The sequence below is a fragment of the Haemaphysalis longicornis genome, unplaced genomic scaffold (assembly GCF_048455015.1).
Source record: "Haemaphysalis longicornis isolate Haplotype H1 unplaced genomic scaffold, Haemaphysalis longicornis Haplotype H1 scaffold_9, whole genome shotgun sequence".
Taxonomy (NCBI): domain Eukaryota; kingdom Metazoa; phylum Arthropoda; class Arachnida; order Ixodida; family Ixodidae; genus Haemaphysalis; species Haemaphysalis longicornis.
The window spans coordinates 8,431,431-8,452,286 of NW_027526460.1; the positions used below are offsets into that span (position 1 = coordinate 8,431,431).

Below are 20,856 nucleotides of genomic sequence, written 5' to 3' on the forward strand. Positions count from 1 at the left end.
AAGGGCCATTTTTTTGCCTTTTAAGCACTTGATAATTTTTGCTTTTATCGCACACAGTGCAACTGATGGCTAGTGAACTATTAGACCAGGATTGACAAGGCTGTATAGGCACTCTGCAGTGCTTTTTTTTCCTTTTTTTTCATGGTGCTGTTTTCTGGGTCTGCCAAACAGGTTCATCATCTTCAGCTGGCACATTACATTTTTTCCAGGCATGGCTTGGGTTAGCGTAAACTGTGCAAGAATAACTGAACTGACACACCGGTCTCCATGCGAGAGCTCTTCTAGCATAGGAAAGCGCTTAATTAAGGAGACAATAAACGGCACGGTACAGGTGCTCAAGTATATTGTTTTTTAATAAGATGTCAGTGCATATTGACAATGCACCTCAAGTGACCAACCACTGCAATCAAGGCAGAAAAGTGGATCAATGATGAGGCCCAGCACACAATTTTGACTCTGGAAAATGTTACCTGCACTTTGACATTACAGATTTCGAGTATGCCATTCTTCACTGATTATTGTCAGCCCAGGTCACAATTTTCATTCTTGGACGCAGTGATTGGTCATCCATCTGTATTCCGGCGAAGAGGACGGAGCGGGACGTTTCGGTGTAGAGTTTTCGCAGCTGCCTGCACTGCTTCCTGAACTGCGCTACCTTGACGCCACACCAGCTGCACAGCCTCCCTTTCACCTCTCAAGATGCGTCCACCAGAGCACTCAAAAGCACGGCACTGCAACTCTTGGCCCCACAACAGGCTGTTCAACCATGAAATGAGTGGGCAATAATTTAATACTCGGTCTGCTTGGGTGCACCTCTGCCACACCCGGGGTGTGCACTGCCCCTGCTGTTCAGCACTGGCCTCTCCTTCCCACGAGGCCTCAGAAGTTCGGCTTGTACTTCTTCACCTCGACCATCAGGTGGTGGATGTTGAGGAGCTCTGAGCGAACGGGCAGCTGCTTGAAGGGGGACTGGCTGAGCACTTTCTGGAACCGGTGGTAGTACTGGATCAGCTGCATCAGGGCCGCCTGCAAGAAGGGCACCACAGGGGCTCTGAACCAGCCACCGAGACAACCTGCAACATTGGGTCATTCCACAGATTGCCTCACTAGAACAACACTGACACCACTCTTGGTGCAAGCTGCATAATAAGGAAAACAAATAACAGGCATGTGACACTCTAGCTACTTTGCTGCGCTAAAATTATGATGTATTATGGGCAGCTCGTTGCGATTGGCTAAGGCTGACAAAATCCAATGCAAATTAAACAGGGATTATAAGCTTACAAAATGAGTTGTTTGCACTTAAATCCAGTGCACATTCTTTCTGTAGCAGTAAGAATTGCGGGGTAAACAATGGAAGTAACAAACGTAACGTAAACATAGAAGCACCAGTGCGTACTGTGCGCACTATGCCAGCCATAGCTGCACAGCTGTCTGGCGTGTTGGGCTTGTCTCAAACCATGGCGGCCGGCTGGGATAAATGACATCACCACTTACGTGACCCTGTTTGTTCAGCATACCCAATGTTTCACGAAACAACAACTACCAATGGTGACAAGAATGAGCCAGGGACCAATCCTGTCAAAAACAAAGCGAGTGCGACAGTGGTCCTGAGCGGCATCGTAGCACCATCTTGGAGGGCAGACGGTAAACAAGGTAAGAAAAGATGTTTCACCATTTGCTGCAGCTCTAGTCAACATACTTAACATTCGTTTCACATATTTGCCCTGGATATGTCATCACTGACATCGTGAAACACACTTTGCAGTGGGACAGTTAAAATTTTGACTAATGTTGTCTAATTTCTCAGTGAATAAAGCATCGTTTGCTGCGAGACAAGCACTGGAGGCAATATAAAACACAAAATCTTTCGAATAAAAAAAACTTGCATTTTTTTTTTATCGCCCTTTTAACATAATCGCACCTGAGGGCTAACAAATCCTTTAAAAATTTTGGACTTGGCAGCTTGTCTATTATTTCCTAGATTTCTATACAGCTTACCATAAATTTGTCCGCCATATGAAAGAAATTGGAACATATTTTTCAAATTTTGGGGCTACACCAGGACTACGAGGTGCGACATAGGGGAGGGTTCCAGATTTATTTTTACCACCTCGGGATCTTTACGTTCATTGAAATCTCAACACATGGGCATTTTGATTCTTCACCTCCATCAGATTTCACTGGAGTGTCTAATTTTTCTTTTTTCTTTTTTTGCATACAGATCAAGTACATTTTACAAATCGCCAGAAGAATCAATTTGCTCATTTTGGTGTATTCTGGGACTTGTTACTATAATGTTCACAGCTCAATGCATATATGCATCTAAAACTTTTTTTTCTAACCCATAAAGGACATCAGGATAATGCAAACAGTGACACACGCAGGATTCAATTTTGGGGGGGAGAGGATGAACATATAAGGAGAAAAAAATTCTAAACAAGGAATCAATTAGAAACGAAAAACCTAAAAAGCAGTCAGCTCAATTGCACAAGCCTAGTTCAGCATAGCCCCCAGCTCATGCTGAATGACTTTGCAGAAGATATTCACTAAGGTGCTCATCCAGAAATAGACAAACAAAACGAACTGCCACCTATAATCCTGCACAAAGGAGGAATTTATTTATGGAGCCACCACTGTCATCAATTTTTGAAAGCACAGCCTGAACACCACCACCAATCTGTCATCCATCAATGTCACCAACAGAGGTGAAATCAACTGACAGGCCACAGCCAATGCAAGACTGCACATAACATAGATCCCTACTCTGCTCCCAATATAAAAAATTGCCTCTCTGTCGCTCGTTTTTCCAGCGTGCTTTCTACATCTTTCACTTGTGCTTTGCTCCTGTGCAGTAATCCTGAGCCCTGCCATAAGCGTCACATGGCGCAAGCAGCACAGCAATCAGATGTGTTCAGTCGACGCTGCTCACACATGCAAGATTTACGCACCTGCAGGATGTTTGTGCCGTTCTTGAAATTGGTAAATGTTTGCATGATGTCCTGGTTGATGTCGTCGATCGATTTTTTCCACCCAGAATTGAATGACCGTATCAGCATGGTGACTTTTTCTGGGGGGAAGGGGGTAAAAACAAGCCTGAGCACAGCCGGTACGGGCAATACAGCACCGAGCTCTATGGCGCCAACTGGAATTTGTTTTGAGCTTATCGCCACACAATTTAAAGAAGCCAACCATTAGGGTTGCCACCTGCCCGGTTTTGGACCGGCCCAACCAGTTTTTTAAACAGCGGGCCGGTTGCCAGTCTATACTTAAAACTGGCCGTCATTGACCGCTTTTTTGGCCCTCGTGCCATGATTGTATGTCTGTTTTGGCGTTTTATAAGCGTCAATTCAACAACTAAAACGATAAATGCGCGCCGGCAAGCTGCGCAAAGACACGCGAGCAGAGAAAATACGTGGGCCAGCGCGCTGCCTGAGATGGAGGGGGACCTAAGGGATGAACAAAACAACAAAATGCTGCCACCACAGTCAGCAATTGCAGTTACTTTCCACTGAAGCACACACAGAGCAATAACCAAGCTCTCAATCACTTTCAGTAGAAAGGTTATGTTGATTCCTCTCTAAGAAAATGCTACAATAAATGGTACTGCATGTCAAAAACATGGCGTCTTTCTTTCAACACAAATTAAGCATTCTATATACCATGCCCCCCCTCCCCCCCTCGAAGGGCCGGGGTTTTTGTCAGGGAAAGGTGGCAACCTTACTAACAATATCGCAACTGACAAAATCATCTTCATCACATGTCAGACTACAGTAGAAATGTGCTGTGTATGAAAGCACTTGCAAACAAAATGCAGATTTTTTGCCACATGTTCCACTGAACAGCAAAGACTGTAGTAGTTCAATACAATACTTTTTTTTTTCACAAGGTGACTACAGCAGTGCTGTTTCTTTGGTTTCACGGGCTTATTCTTGAATGCATGTGATACACTGTGCACGTGCTGTACTGTCGCGGCACCTCGCCCAAAGATGTAGCAGTGCTAACAGAAACAATTTTAGAGAGCCCTAATAGCAGGTGGCATCAGCATAACTGGCAGGGAAAAAAATGAAGAAAAAGAAAGATCGGCTAAGCCCCTGGGCACTTTGTTCAATGCCTTGAAGACACAACTCTTTCTGCGGCTGCCTTGTGGGCTGCAGCCGTCTGTTTTGCTGTTGCAAGCGGACCATTCGGGCGTCAATCGGTTTTTTAAACAGCTGCTGGGGCAGTGACCAGAGAGAAGGGAAGGCAGGCACGCACTCTCCTCGCGCAGCATGTGGTCGGCCTGTCCCCGCTCCTGGAGCAGCTCGCACTCCTTGACGAAGCCGATCATGCCCCCAAAGTGGGGGGCCAGGATCTCCTCCACGTACTCCTGCGTGCGCGCCTGCAGCAGCTCCTTGAAGCTCTCCGTCTCCTTGGAGTCCTCCTTGGTGCGCTCCTGCACACGCACATGGACACCGCTCAGGGCCTGTACCGGCTACCAAAGAAGGCAGAGGGAGAACCCTTGGCCACAGGTCATGGCTGTTTGGTTTTCTTAACTGGCAACCAATGAACTAATAGCTTTATTTACTCACGTCCCAAATAACAGCTGCCGGAAACAGAAAAAGGACCGACGGAAGGAGGATCTCCGCTCACACAAACAGAGACAAAGACTAAGGAATGACACACACGAGTGCCCAGTTACCAGGTACTCTGCTCATGCACCCAGTGGTCAACAGAGGACATGACGTCACCTTTGCCTTTGGGATCTGCTCCTACAGCTAAAAATTTTATAGGAACACACCTGTATGAACAGCAGGGCTGCACTAATGTTTGCAAAAGCAAGGCACAATGGATGTAGGAGATATCATTCTGTGGAAATGAAAGGCGAAATCTCCCACACCTTCTTTTCTGAGCATGGAAGTCAAGTGCCATTCTTAGCAAAGCTGGGCCTTGCAATACAATACGCAGCAGAAAAATATGCCGCTGGAGAAACAAGATTACAGTCATAATTTACAACAATCTGGCTCAAACTGAACTCTTCAAGGTGAGATGCCACGAATTTATCGATTGGCCCAACAATCCTCGACTCCTGAACGTAGACTAGCGTTCAGGTGCCCCAGGATTCGCACACAGGTTTTCAAGTGGACGCACTTAGACAGGCAACACCACTTCGGCCGCAAAATGTGGCTTTACTGCCGAAGAGGTCACTCGCCCCTCACGTGCTGACCCACCACGACCTGTCCAGAAAACCAGTGCAGGAACAGATCAGCCACCCGAGACTGTAATCCTCCTCCTTGCAGGCTATTATAGGCTACTGAAAGGTCATCGGAGGGCGCTGCAACCTCCTGTCTTCAGGCTCAGGCAGGAGCTGCCACCGCTCTGGTGCGTGCATTTTTCGCTGCTTGCATGGCTGCATTCCCCGTGCTAAGATGAGGCATGGGCAAAAATTTTTCGCCTTCGGAAACCATACGTGTTAGCACATGTCTAGGAAGTTCAGTTAGGCCATGAGTATCTACAGAGTTGATTTTTGGCAGTGCTTGCCTAGGAGCCTGCTAAAGACAAATTGTCCGCTACGTGCTGCCCGACCAGCCAAGTGCCCCGGCGATTTCACGTGGTGAAACGTGTTGCCAGGCAGTCAGTCATCGGCTGCTGTCTTTTCGTCAGCAAAGCAACAGCTGCTCAATTTGTCACAGCGTACCTTTTCTCTTGTTTGGTGCTCCCTTGTTCGCACATCAAACATCAGGATTTTATGAACTGCAGAAACAATGAGGCCTGTAAGAAATCTGACATAAAGGTGATTGCTTCTCTTAATACAGTGTAGACTAGGTATTTATAACGTAGCTGCTAATAGTGCAGGACTGGATATAACGCGTGTTTTTGTGACCACCGGTCTTACTCCGATAGAACTCAGCCTATAAGCATACCACTTAAAACATGGTTGCCCAAAGCACAGTACCATTTATAATGAGGTTTATTGGCCGGCCTGCTGGTTGACTAGTGCAGCTGGGGCATTGTTTTAGAATCGCACGAAAAAAAAAAAATTAGAAATCGCACCAATCCACCCCGTGAATGTGGCTGGAAAGCAAAGCTGTAAACGGCACCCATAACGATTACTCATGCGACGTCACTTAAAATCACTCACATCGCTCTACAAATAGTAAAACCAGAGAGGAGTGAAATGCACTTAACCACACCATTTATTACTTCAAAGAGATATTCTTGGTAAGGTTAAATCAATGCATGATGCATCAACGGTGTTTGGTTGAGTTGTATTAGTGTAGCACAAGAGTGGAAACTTTTTTTTTATAAAATCAAAGTAAGCTCCATCCCGGTGTTAGACGATCTGACTTCTCCGTCTCTGCGCCGCGGACGGAGGCGACGAGACTTGCGGCTGAGAAGGAGGAGGAAGAAATACTTCTGTTCAGATTTCTGAACAGCCAGGAGTGCAGCCCTGGGGAGTAATTCCTTCTTTTGTGGGGCCCATATGCAGTCCGCGCGGCCTGTGTACTGTCCACCCGCTGAAGCTGGGTAGGTAGAGAAGGCCTGGACAGCAGCATCTCCCATTGCTCTTGTTGGGTAGTTGACGGAAAGAGAGGAGGGTGCTCAGGGCTAAAGTCGCACACCCCGATTACGGGGCGGAGTACTCCTACTTCTGAGAAAAATTTACATTCTGCGTCGTAGCGATTCGGATGCATTACGTGAAGACGCGTAGGCTGTGGGAAGGAGCCCGGATTGTATGAGCCGCAGTGTAGTTTGTTGTTCTCTGGAAAGGTCAGGGTAAGGCGAAGGTGCGGTCTGTCTCAGAAGGCGATAATGCTGGATTATCTCCCTGGACGTGACAAGCGGGTGACTGTCCTCGTGCAGCTCCATAGCACGGGAGGTAAAAGCACAGGCTTGTTGGGTGGGTGTATTTGTTGCCCTCCAATGAAGCGTGAGGCGGTGTCCAGATGAGCTGAATGGAACCGTTTGGGGAGTGGTTTTTTAGTACGCACAGTGCAGGTCAGGACACCCAACCCGACTGGTAATTCCTTGCTGGGAATCGGTGACTACCCTCCGAACCCCTGGTTGAGTGAGGGCCAAGGTGATGGCTGCCTCTTCTGTTGCCGTCATTTGTTGGGTGCTAAGCGAGGTACACGCAAGGAGGTTGGTTCTGGAGGTAGCCACGATGATGGCATGTTGCTGCCCTCGATGTTTGCAGAAGTCTGTGTAGATATCTGCATGAGCCCCACCGAGGGTGGTGTTTAGCGCTTGAGCCCGTGCTTTTAGTTGACCATCGTCATGTGAGGGGTTCATATTTATAAGCAAAGGGAGCATCTTTAGTTTCAGTAGCCAAGAGTCCGGGAGTACGTCAAGCGGAGTGACATTCTGGGCTGCCCAGCCAATCTGTTGAAACATGCGGTTACCCACCGCAGTTCTGAGTCGGACCTTCTGGTTAGAAAGATGGCCTTCTATCAGCTCTTCAACCGTGTTGTGGAGCCCGTGCTAAGCAGCCTCTGTGTGGACGCACTCATGAGAAGACCAATGGCCTGCTCAACCGCCATTCTAATCATTATATAAAGCATCTCTATGTCTTCCCTGTCGAGAAGAAGATAGGGTTTTGTCGTAAGTAACTCTCGAGAGGACAAAAGCTTCAATTAATCGAAAGGTACCGGATTCTTTTAGGCCTCGCTTCTTGGTGGCAACTCGCCTGATCATGTGTATGATTAGATTAATGCTGTTTTTTACTTGCTGCAAGGAGACGTCACTCTTGGTGTTGGCCTGGAAATGTAGGCCCAGGATCTTGATGCTGGGGTTGGGAGTGATGGCCTGGTCATCAAAGAGTATTTGAATGTATTCCTTGATTTGGTGTGAGGGCGGACGACAAGGAGCTGTGATTTTTTACGTGAACACTGGAGGCCACAGGCTTTAGCACATTGGCGTACTAAAAGTGATATTCCATGGATTGGGGTGAGCTTTCTTTATTTTTGTAACTCTTCGCACATGAGCAAGGTGCGCACAGGGCCGCTAGACGGGCGTGAGTGGTCGTGTGACGCTTTCACGTGGCATTCAGCGAGAAGGCAGGGGGTAAACCCGTAGATGCTTGGCCAGTACACCACTTGTCTTCCCGTGTTCACGTGGGCTCGTAGCTAAATTGGTAAGACAACGGGCTCTCGCTTTGTTAGTCTATTAGTTCCAGGTTCGATTCCCGGCGGTGCCAGTAAATTCTTTTATTTGTTCGCTGGAGTTTTCTGGTGACACCGACGGTCGCGAAAGAACCCTTGGGGGGTAGAGGTAGAAAGCTTTGCTTTAAAAAACGGAATCAAATATCCGACGCAGCGCGTGCTCCCTGCTAACTTTGACATAAGTTAAACCTCGATGTAACGAACTTCAATGTAACGAAACCCTCGATGTAACGAACCACGGAATTTTTTGTAACTTCAAGTGTATGCACACCATGTATTTTCACCCTCTGTGTAACGAAGTCCCGTTTGCCGGAATTTCAATGTAACGAAGTTTCATGGAGAACGAGGCACGATATTTAAGTTGTAGAAGTAGATTTTGGGAGACGCAAGCGGCGAAATGGGGTCCCAATAAAACGCGAACGGCGACACGGGTCGCCCAATGCCGCGGATGCAGCCAGCCACGGAGTCTTTGATTAAGTCCCTTGCCTACAAACTGCGTGGCGTGCATACATGGCTGGCGCACTGTTTCTGTCGGAGCTTAATCGGCATCAGCGTGAACCGTACGCAGCGTTTTCTCCCTGCAAAAACGCAAAACGCGCCCCACAAGTCACAGGCGCGCTGACGCAGCCACGGAGACCACCTGCGCGATGCGGGTAGCTCCAGCGACCGCTTCTAACCTCTCGCTGAAACGCAACTCGAGGGGCATATGAGAGGGGCGTGCGAGAAAAAAAGCGGATAACGTGGGTGAAATTTTCATTGTAAAACGTGACACGCGCCGCTTACGAAAGTGCCCATCAAATATCCTCCGCGGTGGTAAGCCTAAGCCACCGGCGTTGCCGCCGCCGCCGCAAGCCGCCGCTTTGCACTTCGTTCGAGTTCGCTCATGCTTGTTGGGTTTCGTCGTCCCAGCAAGCATTTGTGAATCTTTATGAGCCTCGCACGCGCGTTTTTTTTTTCCACACCGGCGTCCGCGATTGCATGCAGGCGGCGGGAAGTGACTCGCGCTGCGCGCAGCAGTGGGAGGAGCCTGACCAGTTTCGCTAATGGGGAGGCACGCACCCTATGGCGGGAGCTTCGAAGCGCTCGGGGATGCCGGCTGGCTAGACGATAAGGCCGCCGCGAAGGATATTTGATGGGCGCTCTCGTAGGTGGCGCGTATGACGTTTTACAGTAAAAATTTCGCCCACGTTATCCGCTTTTTTTCTCGCATACCCCTCTCGTTTGCCCCTCGAGTTGCGTTTCAGCGAGCGGTTAGAATCGGTCGCTGGAGCTACCCGCATCGCGCAGGTGGTCTCCGCGGCTGCGTCAGCGCGCCTGTGGCTTCCGGGGCGCATTTTTTTGGGAAGAAAACACTCCATGCGGATCACGCTGATGCCCGCGTAGACGATTAAGCACCGATAGAAACAGAAACAGTGCGCCGGCCGTGTATGCGCGCCACGTTTTCTTTTTCAGGAAACGCTTCACGGGATGAACACTTCATTATAACCGCGAATTTCAATGTAGTGAAATTTCAATGTAACGAAGTAAATTACGAATTTTACCCACTTCGTTACATCGAGGTTTAACTAGAACAAGAAAAAAAAAAGGCACCATTTCATTACCATGTGCTGTTTGAACTCACGTGATGACCACAACTGCAGACGCACCTCAAAAGATAGCGAAAATTTATGTCTAGTTTCATTCTAAAATTTTTTTGGAAACCAACAATTCTGTTTCCTGCAATATAAGGCCGACCCATCTGCTGAATGGGTTGCCAGCACCCCCAAATCGAAGCAGACGTTCGCCAGCCCGACCAGATGCTCTTGAAAATCGCACGTGCTGGCTCGATTTGCATGCGCTGGTATTTGCCGAGCCCCCTTTGTCACCCCTCAGCCTCCACCGCACCTGTCTCTTCTACTCCCGAGTGGGAACAATGTGGTCGCCGGCTGCACGTACCAAGTGCGGCGGGCACCCCCCTTACAGCCAGGAAAAGCCAAGGCCGCTGCTTCGCAAGAAAATCAGCACTGCGCTCGCTCGGCAAACTTGACCTTTGCCTCCCTACGCTGGGCTAGGCTAAACTCATCACTGACATGAAGCTGCCTGTGGCATTGTGCGAGAGGAAGGGGGGCACTCGCCAGCAGCACGCCGAGCATCATGTCGTAGTTGTTGATGAGGAAGATGAGCTGCTCCTTCCTGCCCTGGAACTCGGCGGCCATGCGGAGGATGAAGTTCTCCACCTCCCCCTGCAGCGAGGCCAGCAGCGAGGCCACCCGCTCGCTCGGGTAGTTCTCGTTGATGCTCACAATGGCCGCCGAGAACTCGGCGTACCTCCTCGTGATCTGCTCCAAGGGGGGGATTGGGGAGGTCCCTCGGGTTAATCAAGCACCGGGCGGGTGGTCGAGGACACTGCACTCACATAATGTGGCCGCATGTCAATATTCCCCAACTTCTGTGGGTCGCAGTCTCGGATGCTTTGGATGTTGAGTTTGAGGATGTACTCGAACCTCGGGTAGAGATGCTGGAGCAGGGATTCCCAGTACCTGCAGGCCAGAGGAGGGGCCAATAGAGGCAAAGGGCAAGTTTGGTGCAACTGCCTTGTCCCAAGAACAGCAGTGCCAATTTTAATGCAAGCTATGAACGATTGACACCGACAATGAGGAAAACAGATGGACTTGTGGCAATCTACCAGCCACTTGCTTGCTCGCCTTTACGGCACCACAGGTGTTTGTTGGGTGTGGTTGGCAGCTCACGACCTACGTAACCACCAAGGAACATAACTGTACGATTGTACTGGCGGCTCTAGTTCCCTTTGGTAGTACCACTTGAATGCTACGATTGGGTTAACCAATAATTCTACTTTTACAACTTCCCCTATTATGTCGCCGCTGACATTGTATTGTGTAGTACAAAGTTTGAGCTTTACGGGGAAGGAACGCAGTTGAGTGAGTTACCAAAGGCTAGCCCTTTCAAATAAAAAGCCTCATTTTGACATTACAGCCCTTTTAAGGAACTGGTAATGAAAACCCCCAGCTCAGTAACATACAATCCTGCCTCAACAAGTTTTTGAAACGGCAAAGACTTCAATATATATATATATATATATATATATATATATATATATATATATATATATATATATTGTGGGGATTGTGGCTGCCCGCGATCCCGACTCGGTACGCGGCAGCGCTCGAAGGGCCGCGCGGCTTGCGCGGGATTGCGCAACAAGACGGCAAGAACGTGGCCTCGGCACGGCCACGGCAAGAATAGAGGGGTTCGCTTGCGCGTCGCGAGATGGCACCACCGGCGCGCGCGGAGTGGCTTCGGCGGAGAGGCGGCTGCGGGCCAGAGTACTTCAACTGCGGCGCTCGGCCTTGGAGGTTGGCGTCGGTTGCCTTTGTCTCTTGCCTGCCTCTCACGCCGGCGCCGTCTACACGGCAGCCGCGTGCGGAAGATCGTCGGAGTATGACCCACACCACAATGTACATATATATATGTGTGTGTGTGTGTGTGTGTGTAGAGAGAGAGAAATCCTATGAATAAGTTTTGTTTCTATTTTTCACTCCACTTTAATATATCCATGGGCCAGACAGTGTTAACCTACCTCAAATTCATAACTTTAGTGAACTTCCAACCACTACAAGTGAGAAAGAAAAAAAGGCATGAACAATGCTGTTTTACTAGTACAATCTAGTTCACTTATAACAATATTCAAGTGCCAAGAAAATTCCATGATTATAACCGATAATTGTCATAAGCAGGTTGCACTAATAAAAAAAAGACGAAACAGAGAGCAAAACGTTTTATTTGCATGCAAGCAAGGCCGTGCTACTACTTTTTTGCAGAAAAGATGCCATAGTCGGTCAGCTTTGTTTGCTTCACGCGAAGCCGGCGCGCAACTTTTTTAAGAGCATCTATCGGTGCTTCACCTAGCTGAGCGAAAGCTCCTTGGCGGAAACAAAGCCCCTGAGGGACTGTATCATGTGTTGGGCCTCTTGCAAAGGCACCACCTGAATAGGCTGCGCAACCGCATCGTCAGAGTCGTCAGTATCCGCGCAACGGTCGCCTCTTCAGTGAGGTACTCAAATATTTTCAAAACACCGGCCCTGATGCCCCTTCAGCGGAAAAACGGGGGCAGTTGAAGAGGCACCCCGTCAATTTTAAAGCGGCGTGCAAGTGACAACAGGCGAACCCTTGAGCGAGCGGCGCCCGAGGCCCAAGCTTTCAACCTAATGCAGGGACGATAGCGAAGTGGCGGCGTTGGGAGGAGGGTTCAGTAGGAAAACTGCTCTCCTCCTTCTCTCTTCCTCGCAAGCAGTGCAGTTGACTCATATTTTGAGGGGTGGGAGGGTTGCGAGGCGCATCACTTGTGCAACCGGCGCGACCATTTGCATTTTCGGTGCACGCTGTAACAGGATTCAATCGTTATATCCGATATTGCGGCACTGGAGCATTGCAATAAGCGGTTCATCTTACCACAGAAAGAACACAAAAGTGGACGGTGCTATAGCTGTTCATCGCTATATCTGATATATTGTTATAAACGGTATCTCATTATAAGTGGGCTTGACTGTATACTTGTATTACTGTACAGGTTCATACTTTCCATCATGGCAGTATTTCGGTTAACGCTGTACAATGTGCTCAAGGTTAAACCTGCTTAAACCTGCCGACAAACAATGTCGGCAGGTTTAAGAGCTATTTCGCCTTTTCTGCACATGACCACTTAACAATGCTAGAGGACACTTCCCACAATATCACTTGCCATCACGTTACTTGCCTGTCCAGCGCCGGCACGGATCGTTCATGCATCAGCAACTGGAACCGGTGTATGATGTGGATGCAGAGGAACAGCGCTATGGAGTCATAGCAGTCTTGCACATACAGCTCCACATGTTTCTGCAAGAGCACGAGAACAGCTGTGGCATAAACTGGCGTGCAAGTCGGGGAAAGACAAGCGGCCCAGGTTTGCTGCCCTACCACCCAGTTCCCATTCCTTTCCCTTTTTGATGGTGTGCTCACTACACGGCTGTCAAACAAATCAGTTGTAAGCACACAAAAGAACGCCGTGAGCATGTCTGCTGAGTGGCCAAAGGAGCACGCTGCAAGGCACAGGGTGGGCACGTACCACGCACATGGCCAGTGTCCTGTTCATGATCGAGTTGAAGAGCTCCTGCGCAGCAGCCCCCGACACGATGAAGAACTCGGTCACGAAGAGGTACTCCCGGCAGGCATTGTCCAGCAGCGCATACTGCTGGCTCCTGAACAGGCTCTCAAAGGGGTACTGGAAACAGGGGACAGCCATGGCAGGGGCTGCTTCCATCAAACAGCCACTACAAGCAAGGGCACCCGAAAAAAGGCACGAACGGCGGCATCCTTACCCGTACTTCATTCTTCTGGGCTGCGTGGGGAACAATGATGGGGCTTTCCAGTTCGGTGGTCAGCACATTATTCCGAGTGCCAACCGTGAACACAGTGGATCGGTTCTTGAGAGACGGCTTTGAGCTGAACAGGCCTGGCGGCACAGCTAAGGAGGACTAGCGCATGTTCCTCAAACTAAAACCTCTGTGAAATTTCTTTCACACCTTTCTGCTTCTGTTCAATTCAGCTGCTGCTAAATATGCATCCTTTAAATTAATGCAGCACCGCCTTGTTAGAAGAAAAATGTCGTTGGTATGTAAAATATCCCACGAAAGCAGTTCAAATATTTGCAAAAAACTGTCAAATTATACACCAATGATACAAACAAAACAGCAGAAAGAGAAAACATGAAAAAGTTAACAGGCTAGAAAGAAACCAATGTCCCAATTACAATAACTTTCACTTGTGCTGTTGTAAAACAATTTGGTACCTACGGAGAAAAACAGAAATTTAGGCAAGCAAGTGAAAGATCATTTTTTAAAAACAGCAGTTCTTGGACAATACGCCTCGAGCTTCGCGATCGCTGCGCCGCCTGCCGCCGCTTCTCCGCGGCGTTGACGGGATGTGCGCTGCGTGGCTGATAGGGGCGCGTGCGGTGTTTTGGTTCTGTTTCGCCTTTCCGCACCCTAAAAAAACTTGTTATGGTGACGTCTATAGTAGGTTTAGGTCACTTAAAGGGGTCCTGAAATACCTTCCACCTATGCGTGGATGTACATGTAACCAAATAAAGCAATGTATTAGCAATCTCCTCCCGCAAGAATTTTGTTGAAGCGATGAGTATTAGCTGAGAAATCGTAAATCAAAAACCGCGCATTATCGTCGCGCCGCGTTTCCTCCTCCTTTCAACTTACTCTCCGCTGTTGACGGCGAGCGAGCCTTCCCTCCCATGATGCTGCGCTCTTCGGCGGTGACGTACTTCCGCTATTGCGCTGCTCACACAGCTGTCTGCTACGGGCAAGCTTTGTTGACACCTTGAATCCCACACTCCGCTCAAGGCTGGAAAAGCGAACGAAAAATCTGGCCCCATGTGTGCGGTGGCCTGGCATTGCCCTTTCGCGGTGTACGTTGCTGCAGAACTTTGCTATCGGTGGCACGCGACTTTTTATCGGCGGCGAACTCGCAGCCGCACGGGGAGGATCCTGCGCTCGCTCCCTTGGATGCACAGCGCACTGTTTATCTAAAAAGCGCCTTATCAGATGCGGCCCCGCTGGTGCCAGGTCTTATTTTGTGGCGGTGGTAATTCCTGCCGGCGGCATGTGAAAAAGACATTTTAAACCGATACAGAACCCGTGCACAAAACGCCAGTTCAGCTTGGGGCGACGCGTGGTGGAGAGCGGCAACGTTGGCAAAACATGCTCCGCCGCGGCTCTGAGCTTTCTAGCGCTGGAGCGAGCACCATTTCTTTGACAATATCAAACATCGGTTGCCCTGGCAACAAGTCACAAACCGCTCTAGAAGTCAGTTACGGTTGCGTGATCCCGGTTCAGCTTGGGGCCCCACCTCGCGGCATATGGGCACTGCAGGCATACTACTCACTCCCATTTGTGCGAGATGCGTTTGGCATTACAGGAGGCGATGGTGTGTGTGTTGTGGACGCCTTTGTTTGTCGACGAAATGCGACGCTGTGCTTCTGCGGGTGGATAGTGCTTCCCATGGTCTGGATTATCTTTCTCAAGTGGCGTACGACTCAACCTCGCATGGGGTATGTGCAGTGTGCGTGGCTAAAAGCCATCTCGGCTTGTGCGCCAGAGTTAAGTGACTTGTTGTTCGTCCCCGCAAACCGCGCGCGAGGTGAGTGCCGAATTTACGAGGGGTAGGAGGAGGCAACCCATCGTCTGTCAATCGCGGTTCGGACTTGCAACGCATGTTGTGACGTTGTGTTCGTTCGAAACGCATCTCTGGATTGTTTGGAAGTTGAATAAAACGTATGCGTCAAACCCGGGCATTCGGCTCAGGGCGTTCTCTGCGATTGCAAGAAAGAAGTGCCACGGGGCTTCAACGCTTTCTTTATGGAACGTACTCAATTAAGAGAATATTCATGTCGTGTTATGGCCCTGTTGCATTCAATACAAATGGTTAAGCATTTGTTTACACTTGTTTCGTTTGTCGTAAAATGTCCAAGCACTCCGGCACTCCGCTGGCAGATCAGCCGGCGAGCCGACGCTGAGCAGACGACTCATCTCTTCGCCGGAAGTGCGTGAAAAAGCCGCCCAATAGCAGGATGTCTAGCTCATGACGAACATCTGGGAATCGATGATGTAGACATGTGAAGATGGCGGCGCCCAAAAACACGAAGGAAAGGGTGAGAAAAAAGCGACAAACTTTGCAACAAAAGTGTGAGCTTTCCGCTGCGCGTAAAAGAGTAATACTTGGCACAGATGATGTTGACGACCCAATCTAACGATTGCGCTAGTCAATTTAGTGTGCTCAAAACGCCTTTCAGGGCCCCTTTAAAAAAGCAGCTGCGTCTTCGTAGAGCACGTGAGCGCCTGCAAGAGCTACCCGGGGACGCGGTTCTGCGCGCATCGTCACCGCTCTTCCGGGCGTCGGCGACGGTAGCAGCATATCACCCCTGTCACGTCCAAATACGTCAGACACAAATGAATTCTACTGTCGCCTCGTTTAGACCTGATACTGGCACAGCGAGAGGTTGGCTTCATTTTGCAGCGTGGACAACGAATGCGGCTTTGCTTCGAATATATACGCCCCAGAAAAATATGTTTTGGGGATGTGATTAGCCAATCCCGGACAATAACTTATGCATTTTATAAGAATATAAGCCATGCCAAAATGTTAAGTATATTTCAAGCCTGTACATCGTTAAATATATGCCCACACATGCCTTATAGCAAGAACCAAGGCAATCTAATAGGGAACCACCGAAAAATACGTGCTGTGCAAGTGCGGAAGAAAAATAATAGCTCTAACAGAAATGAAAAAAAAAATACTGTGCAGCTTCTGACATGCTAAAGACGTTCGCCAAAACTTAAGCCAGGTAGGGCTCACCAGGCCAACTAACGCGAAATGCACCGCTATTTCCGAGACATAGGTTGGGGCAGAGTCCTTCAATGTAAAGCATTGAAGGACTCTGGTTGGGGGTAGGGGAGGAGGACGCTGTGTACAAATGCGGAGCGGAATCAAGCAAATAACGTTTTGGTAATCACACACGCAAATCTCGCGTTCACTGTCGTTTTGTTTTTCGTCTTCAACGAACACCTGATCGTTCGGCGGACACATTTTTGGAAGTATACAGGGTAGGCAGTTCGCAAGCGATGAAAGAGTGGGGTATGTGATACGGCCCTCTGATTTCAGTTTCTACTTTATTCTGCAGGTTCCCTGTGCCATGTGACGATATTTCGAAGAAGCGTTTAGTCGCGGACGCTGATTATATTCTATGTCAGTCTGAGCGCTGGTCGCAGAGAATATATGTAGCAGACGAATGTTTGCGGGCGCTCACCTCACGACAAGACGACTCTTAGTCGTGTGCTGATTCCCAAGTATAATTCTGCATTATCCGTCGTACTTATGTTGAATATTCCCGAAATGAACACACACTGGCTTGTAAATGGTGGTGACCAATATTTGAGGTATATTATTGTCAAAAGTAACTGGCGTGCTGTCAGGTATGAGTGTTCCGCTGAATATGTAAGCGCACAAAACTGATTTACATCGTAGTCGTATACCCGTAGCATGAACATCAGAGGAACCGGTGGTTATGGAGACACTGCTAGTAAATTCAGGGCAGTGTAACTACGATCAGGTCCATGCATACGCCGGTTCCGCGACGCTGGCCTGTGACACACACCTGGCGCTTATACAGACCGAAAATCGCGTCGGAAACATTTACACTCTCGTAAACACATCCCATTTGCGAACAGAGTGACTGCTCCACACAAACATGAATTTCAAACGGCCACAAACGGTAAATCTCAGTCGTGAACGTGCCGCAAAAGCAGCGGCGGCACTGGGGAGCGGGGCGCGGACTCCCGCGCCTGCTTTCGAAACGGGCCGCTAGGGGGATTTCAGTGGCGCCCCTACAGGCCGCGCTCGAGGCGTATAAGGTACTCTTTAGTACTTAAGGTTGCTTCCCCGCAAGAAGACTCTGTGTGCAGGGGTGCACCCTTTACAGGACCGCTTGCTTCGTTGTACTGGCGTCACTTCCGTGACGGACATGACGTCAGTCAAATCTTGGTGTATCCAAGAATTAAACACTTTCGTGTTAAAAATGCGCCCATCATCCCCATCATCCTTTAAAAAATTGTGTGTTCCAGAAAGGAAGTTTTCTCCAAGGGGCATGTATCTTTGCAATACTGCTTTGTTTTAACTGGTTTTCAGAGCTCAGTTACCAACGTCAGCCACTGAATGGATAGTAAATTCATAACTGGTGCCCGGGTAATTGTAGACAAAGTCCAATACTAATAACGTGATCATAACAATATTCTAAATGCACATGGCTAAACAAGCAAAGGTTGTCATGAAAGCCTAATGTGTAGAGACCACAGCTTGCAGGCAACTATACGTGCAATGAGTTCACTTCAATTGCAATGACTATTCAGTTCAATAAATTTGTAAAGGTGAATACTCTATAATATGTACATTTATAGACATCAGCAAGCTTTTTCCACCATCTTCCTGTAAGCACTAATTGCAAGAAAAGGATACTTCTTTTAGTCGTATCCTCAACACCCATCAGGTCATCCTTTTCTGCGACTTCTTCAAACTGAAAAACAAAAGCAACCAAACATTGGTGTTTAATAAAAGTCAGCCCCTCACAACAGTGGCTTTTGCATGACACAAGTAATTCGAAGAGGGCCATTTCATTTCCAAATATCAGACGAAACAACTGAGCACAAATAAAAGCTTTCTGTTAGTCGTGGCTTGCATACACGTTTAAATACCAAATTCAGGAGAGAAACGGGGCATTCAGAAGCAGCTGGCTTTCGCATGCAGGACGAGTTTCAGTGGTCACTACTTCCCTGCCTGCCCACCTGCAGCTTCATGAGGCGGTTGGTGTAGGTCTTGAAGTAGGAGAAGAGGATCTTGCCCATGGTGTCGACGTACTCGTCACGGATCTCCCGGGCGGTCTCCCGCTCGTGGGTCATGAGGAACTGGTAGAAGAACTTGTGCTTCAGCATGGCGTTCTGCGGAACCTGGTAGTTGGCCATGGGCTTGCGGAACAGGCACACCTTCTGCAGCAGGTACTCCCGGATCTTGCCCATGGCCTGCAACAAAAGGAAAGCCCCGCCTTGTTATGGCTGCAGAAGAAAGAGTGAGGAGACCATGTAGTTTGGGACCAGGATGGGAGAAACTGTAAGCTATTAACTGTGCCTGCACATGCACAAGAAGTGATTGGAAGCTGTCCTCAGAGAGGGCAACCTAACAAATTCGTCCTACCTAGGAAAGCTACGAAATTCTTCATGGCCTTGGTAAATGTAAAGATGCCATATGAAGTGAAAGAGACGTTACATAACAATGAGAATTGAATGTCCAATGTACAAGCTGGCTCTTCTACGCATGGACATTCTTTTATTTCCAACTTGATGCAGCTTTAAGCTATGCAAGACTATCATGTAGGGGCCTTCAAAAACAAGCTTTATTCGTTTACAGTTTCTGAGAGAGAGAAGAGACAACGAATATTTTTGTTTGCAACAACATTTGACACTTTGTTGGAATCAAAAGCCCAATATGCGAACTTGCAAGTTTCAAGGTTGCAAGCACAACACCCTTCCCATATCATTTTGCACAGGTTGGTTGAACTTAAGTTTAACCAGACAATTGGACTGATCTATGGTGCTCACCTTGATCTTGAGCTTTTCGAGAATGTCTCTGACGTCTTGACACGACCTGGAGTCTTTGAAGGATTGCTCCTTGACAAACGAAATCTTGTGGTCCAGCACATACAGCTGCTCCAGAAACTCTTTTTCAGTCACAGGCGTTTCCAGTATGTTCCTGTCCAAATGAGGCAAAACAAGAGAGTTATGCGCGCCAACTGAAACGGGGCCCTGAACTCACAGTATCATGCTCTCAGGGACGATAATGTCATCAACAAATTGGCTGAGTTCACCTCGAACAGCCTGGAAACGGGGAAAACATCCCAAGAGTTGGTAAGAAACAGACACCTCGGGCTGGTACAACTAGAGGACACCGCGCCCACTGTCACCAACCTGTCTGTTCTTGAGGCGGAGGTTCATCGACACCGACTGTTGCTGAAGGGTCAAGATTTCGTGGCTTATGCTGCCCAAGTCTTCCTGGAATGTCTTCAACATGTCTTCCATGCGCTGAACAAAAAACAAAAACAAAATAACGTGAACCGAACCAGCCACTGCGCGCAGAGCATGGCTGAGAGAGGTCACTAACCTCGAGTATTTGATCGCATGCTGCGATTTGGTTGTGAAGGCTCGCAATGTTCACGCTCTCTTTGATGTCTGTGGCGGTAGGTTAAGGTCAGACAAGGGTGAGCCCAAGCACGCAGAGCAGCGTTTAGGCGAATCCTTCAAAATTAGCCTCCAAACAAGCAACGAAAACGAGACGAGGAAAAGGATACAGTCTTGAATGGACGCGTTCTCGACTTCCTTGAGGTCTTTTTCTACTTGTAGCGAATACTGTCTCAGGTCCATGCCCTGTATTTTGAGAAAGACGTTTAAGTGCACTTCTTACACCGTGCTTCCACAAATCGCACCTCCCGTACGGGAAAAGGACCCGTACCGATTGCAAGGCTTCCTGAATAAACTCGTCCTCAAGATTCTCTTGTATGTGCACTGGCAATAATAAAGCAAAAAATTAGTACGTCGTTAATTAACTCGAAAGCCGCAATGATGAAATGCAGGCCGAGCACTGGTTTATTTACCATCGACTTCATCAAACGTCGGGTCGTCCAACTCGAACGGAGTTTCCAAGAGGTGACCAGCGTCCCCATTACCTTCCTGTGGGTAAGGCAAAGAAGAGTGAGGATTACGCCGCCATAGAAATCTAGGCAGAGATTCTTGCAAAGTTTTGCTTCAACGTTCGACGTGAAACAACAAACAAGCCGAATCATGAGGAGCAGCGAAACTTCTCCTTGGTCATTGGGGCAGCGGTCTGTGAAGTTATATCGCGTTATTTGTGAAAGCAACGATACCTCAGTCGGCTGCTTTAACGTGTCCATGGTGTCTTCAGGTTTCCTTAATGCCAAAGATTAAAATATCAGCCAAAACAGTGTCGGAAATCGAGTGGTCATCGTGAAAACAACGAGCATCCGCAGCCCAGAACCGGAACCGCCGGAACCGCCAGCAGCAGCTGAGAGCAGAGAGGGGCTAGATCAGAATGAACCGAAGCAGTT

The 20,856-nt window shown here is 48.6% G+C and overlaps 1 protein-coding gene across 1 annotated transcript; it reads right to left on the reverse strand.

Moving 5' to 3' along the window:
- Positions 1-179: 179 nt before the first annotated feature.
- On the reverse strand, positions 180-20,832 carry Vps52 (vacuolar protein sorting 52). The gene is made up of 18 exons (XM_077682866.1): positions 20,656-20,832; positions 20,386-20,461; positions 20,244-20,296; positions 20,083-20,158; positions 19,896-19,963; positions 19,703-19,816; positions 19,551-19,612; positions 19,337-19,487; positions 18,527-18,760; positions 18,201-18,258; positions 13,499-13,632; positions 13,246-13,401; positions 12,898-13,016; positions 10,537-10,660; positions 10,256-10,459; positions 4,258-4,435; positions 2,952-3,070; positions 180-1,026 (listed from the first exon to the last, which is right to left on the reverse strand). The coding sequence occupies exons 1-18, from the start codon at positions 20,680-20,682 to the stop codon at positions 880-882; spliced, it is 2,100 nt and encodes a 699-aa protein (XP_077538992.1). The 5' UTR covers positions 20,683-20,832; the 3' UTR covers positions 180-879.
- Between the last annotated feature and the right edge of the window lie 24 nt (positions 20,833-20,856).

Bases quoted from the DNA above. Each gene is read 5' to 3' on its own strand.
- Vps52 (XM_077682866.1), bottom strand. From the start codon at position 20,682: ATGGACACGTTAAAGCAGCCGACTGAG. The intron at 18,259-18,526 runs GTGGGCAGGCAG...TTTGTTTTTCAG, and splicing joins ACCGCCTCATGAAGCTGCAG to TTTGAAGAAGTCGCAGAAAA. The intron at 10,661-12,897 runs GCAAGTAACGTG...TCTGGCCTGCAG, and splicing joins TCCGTGCCGGCGCTGGACAG to GTACTGGGAATCCCTGCTCC.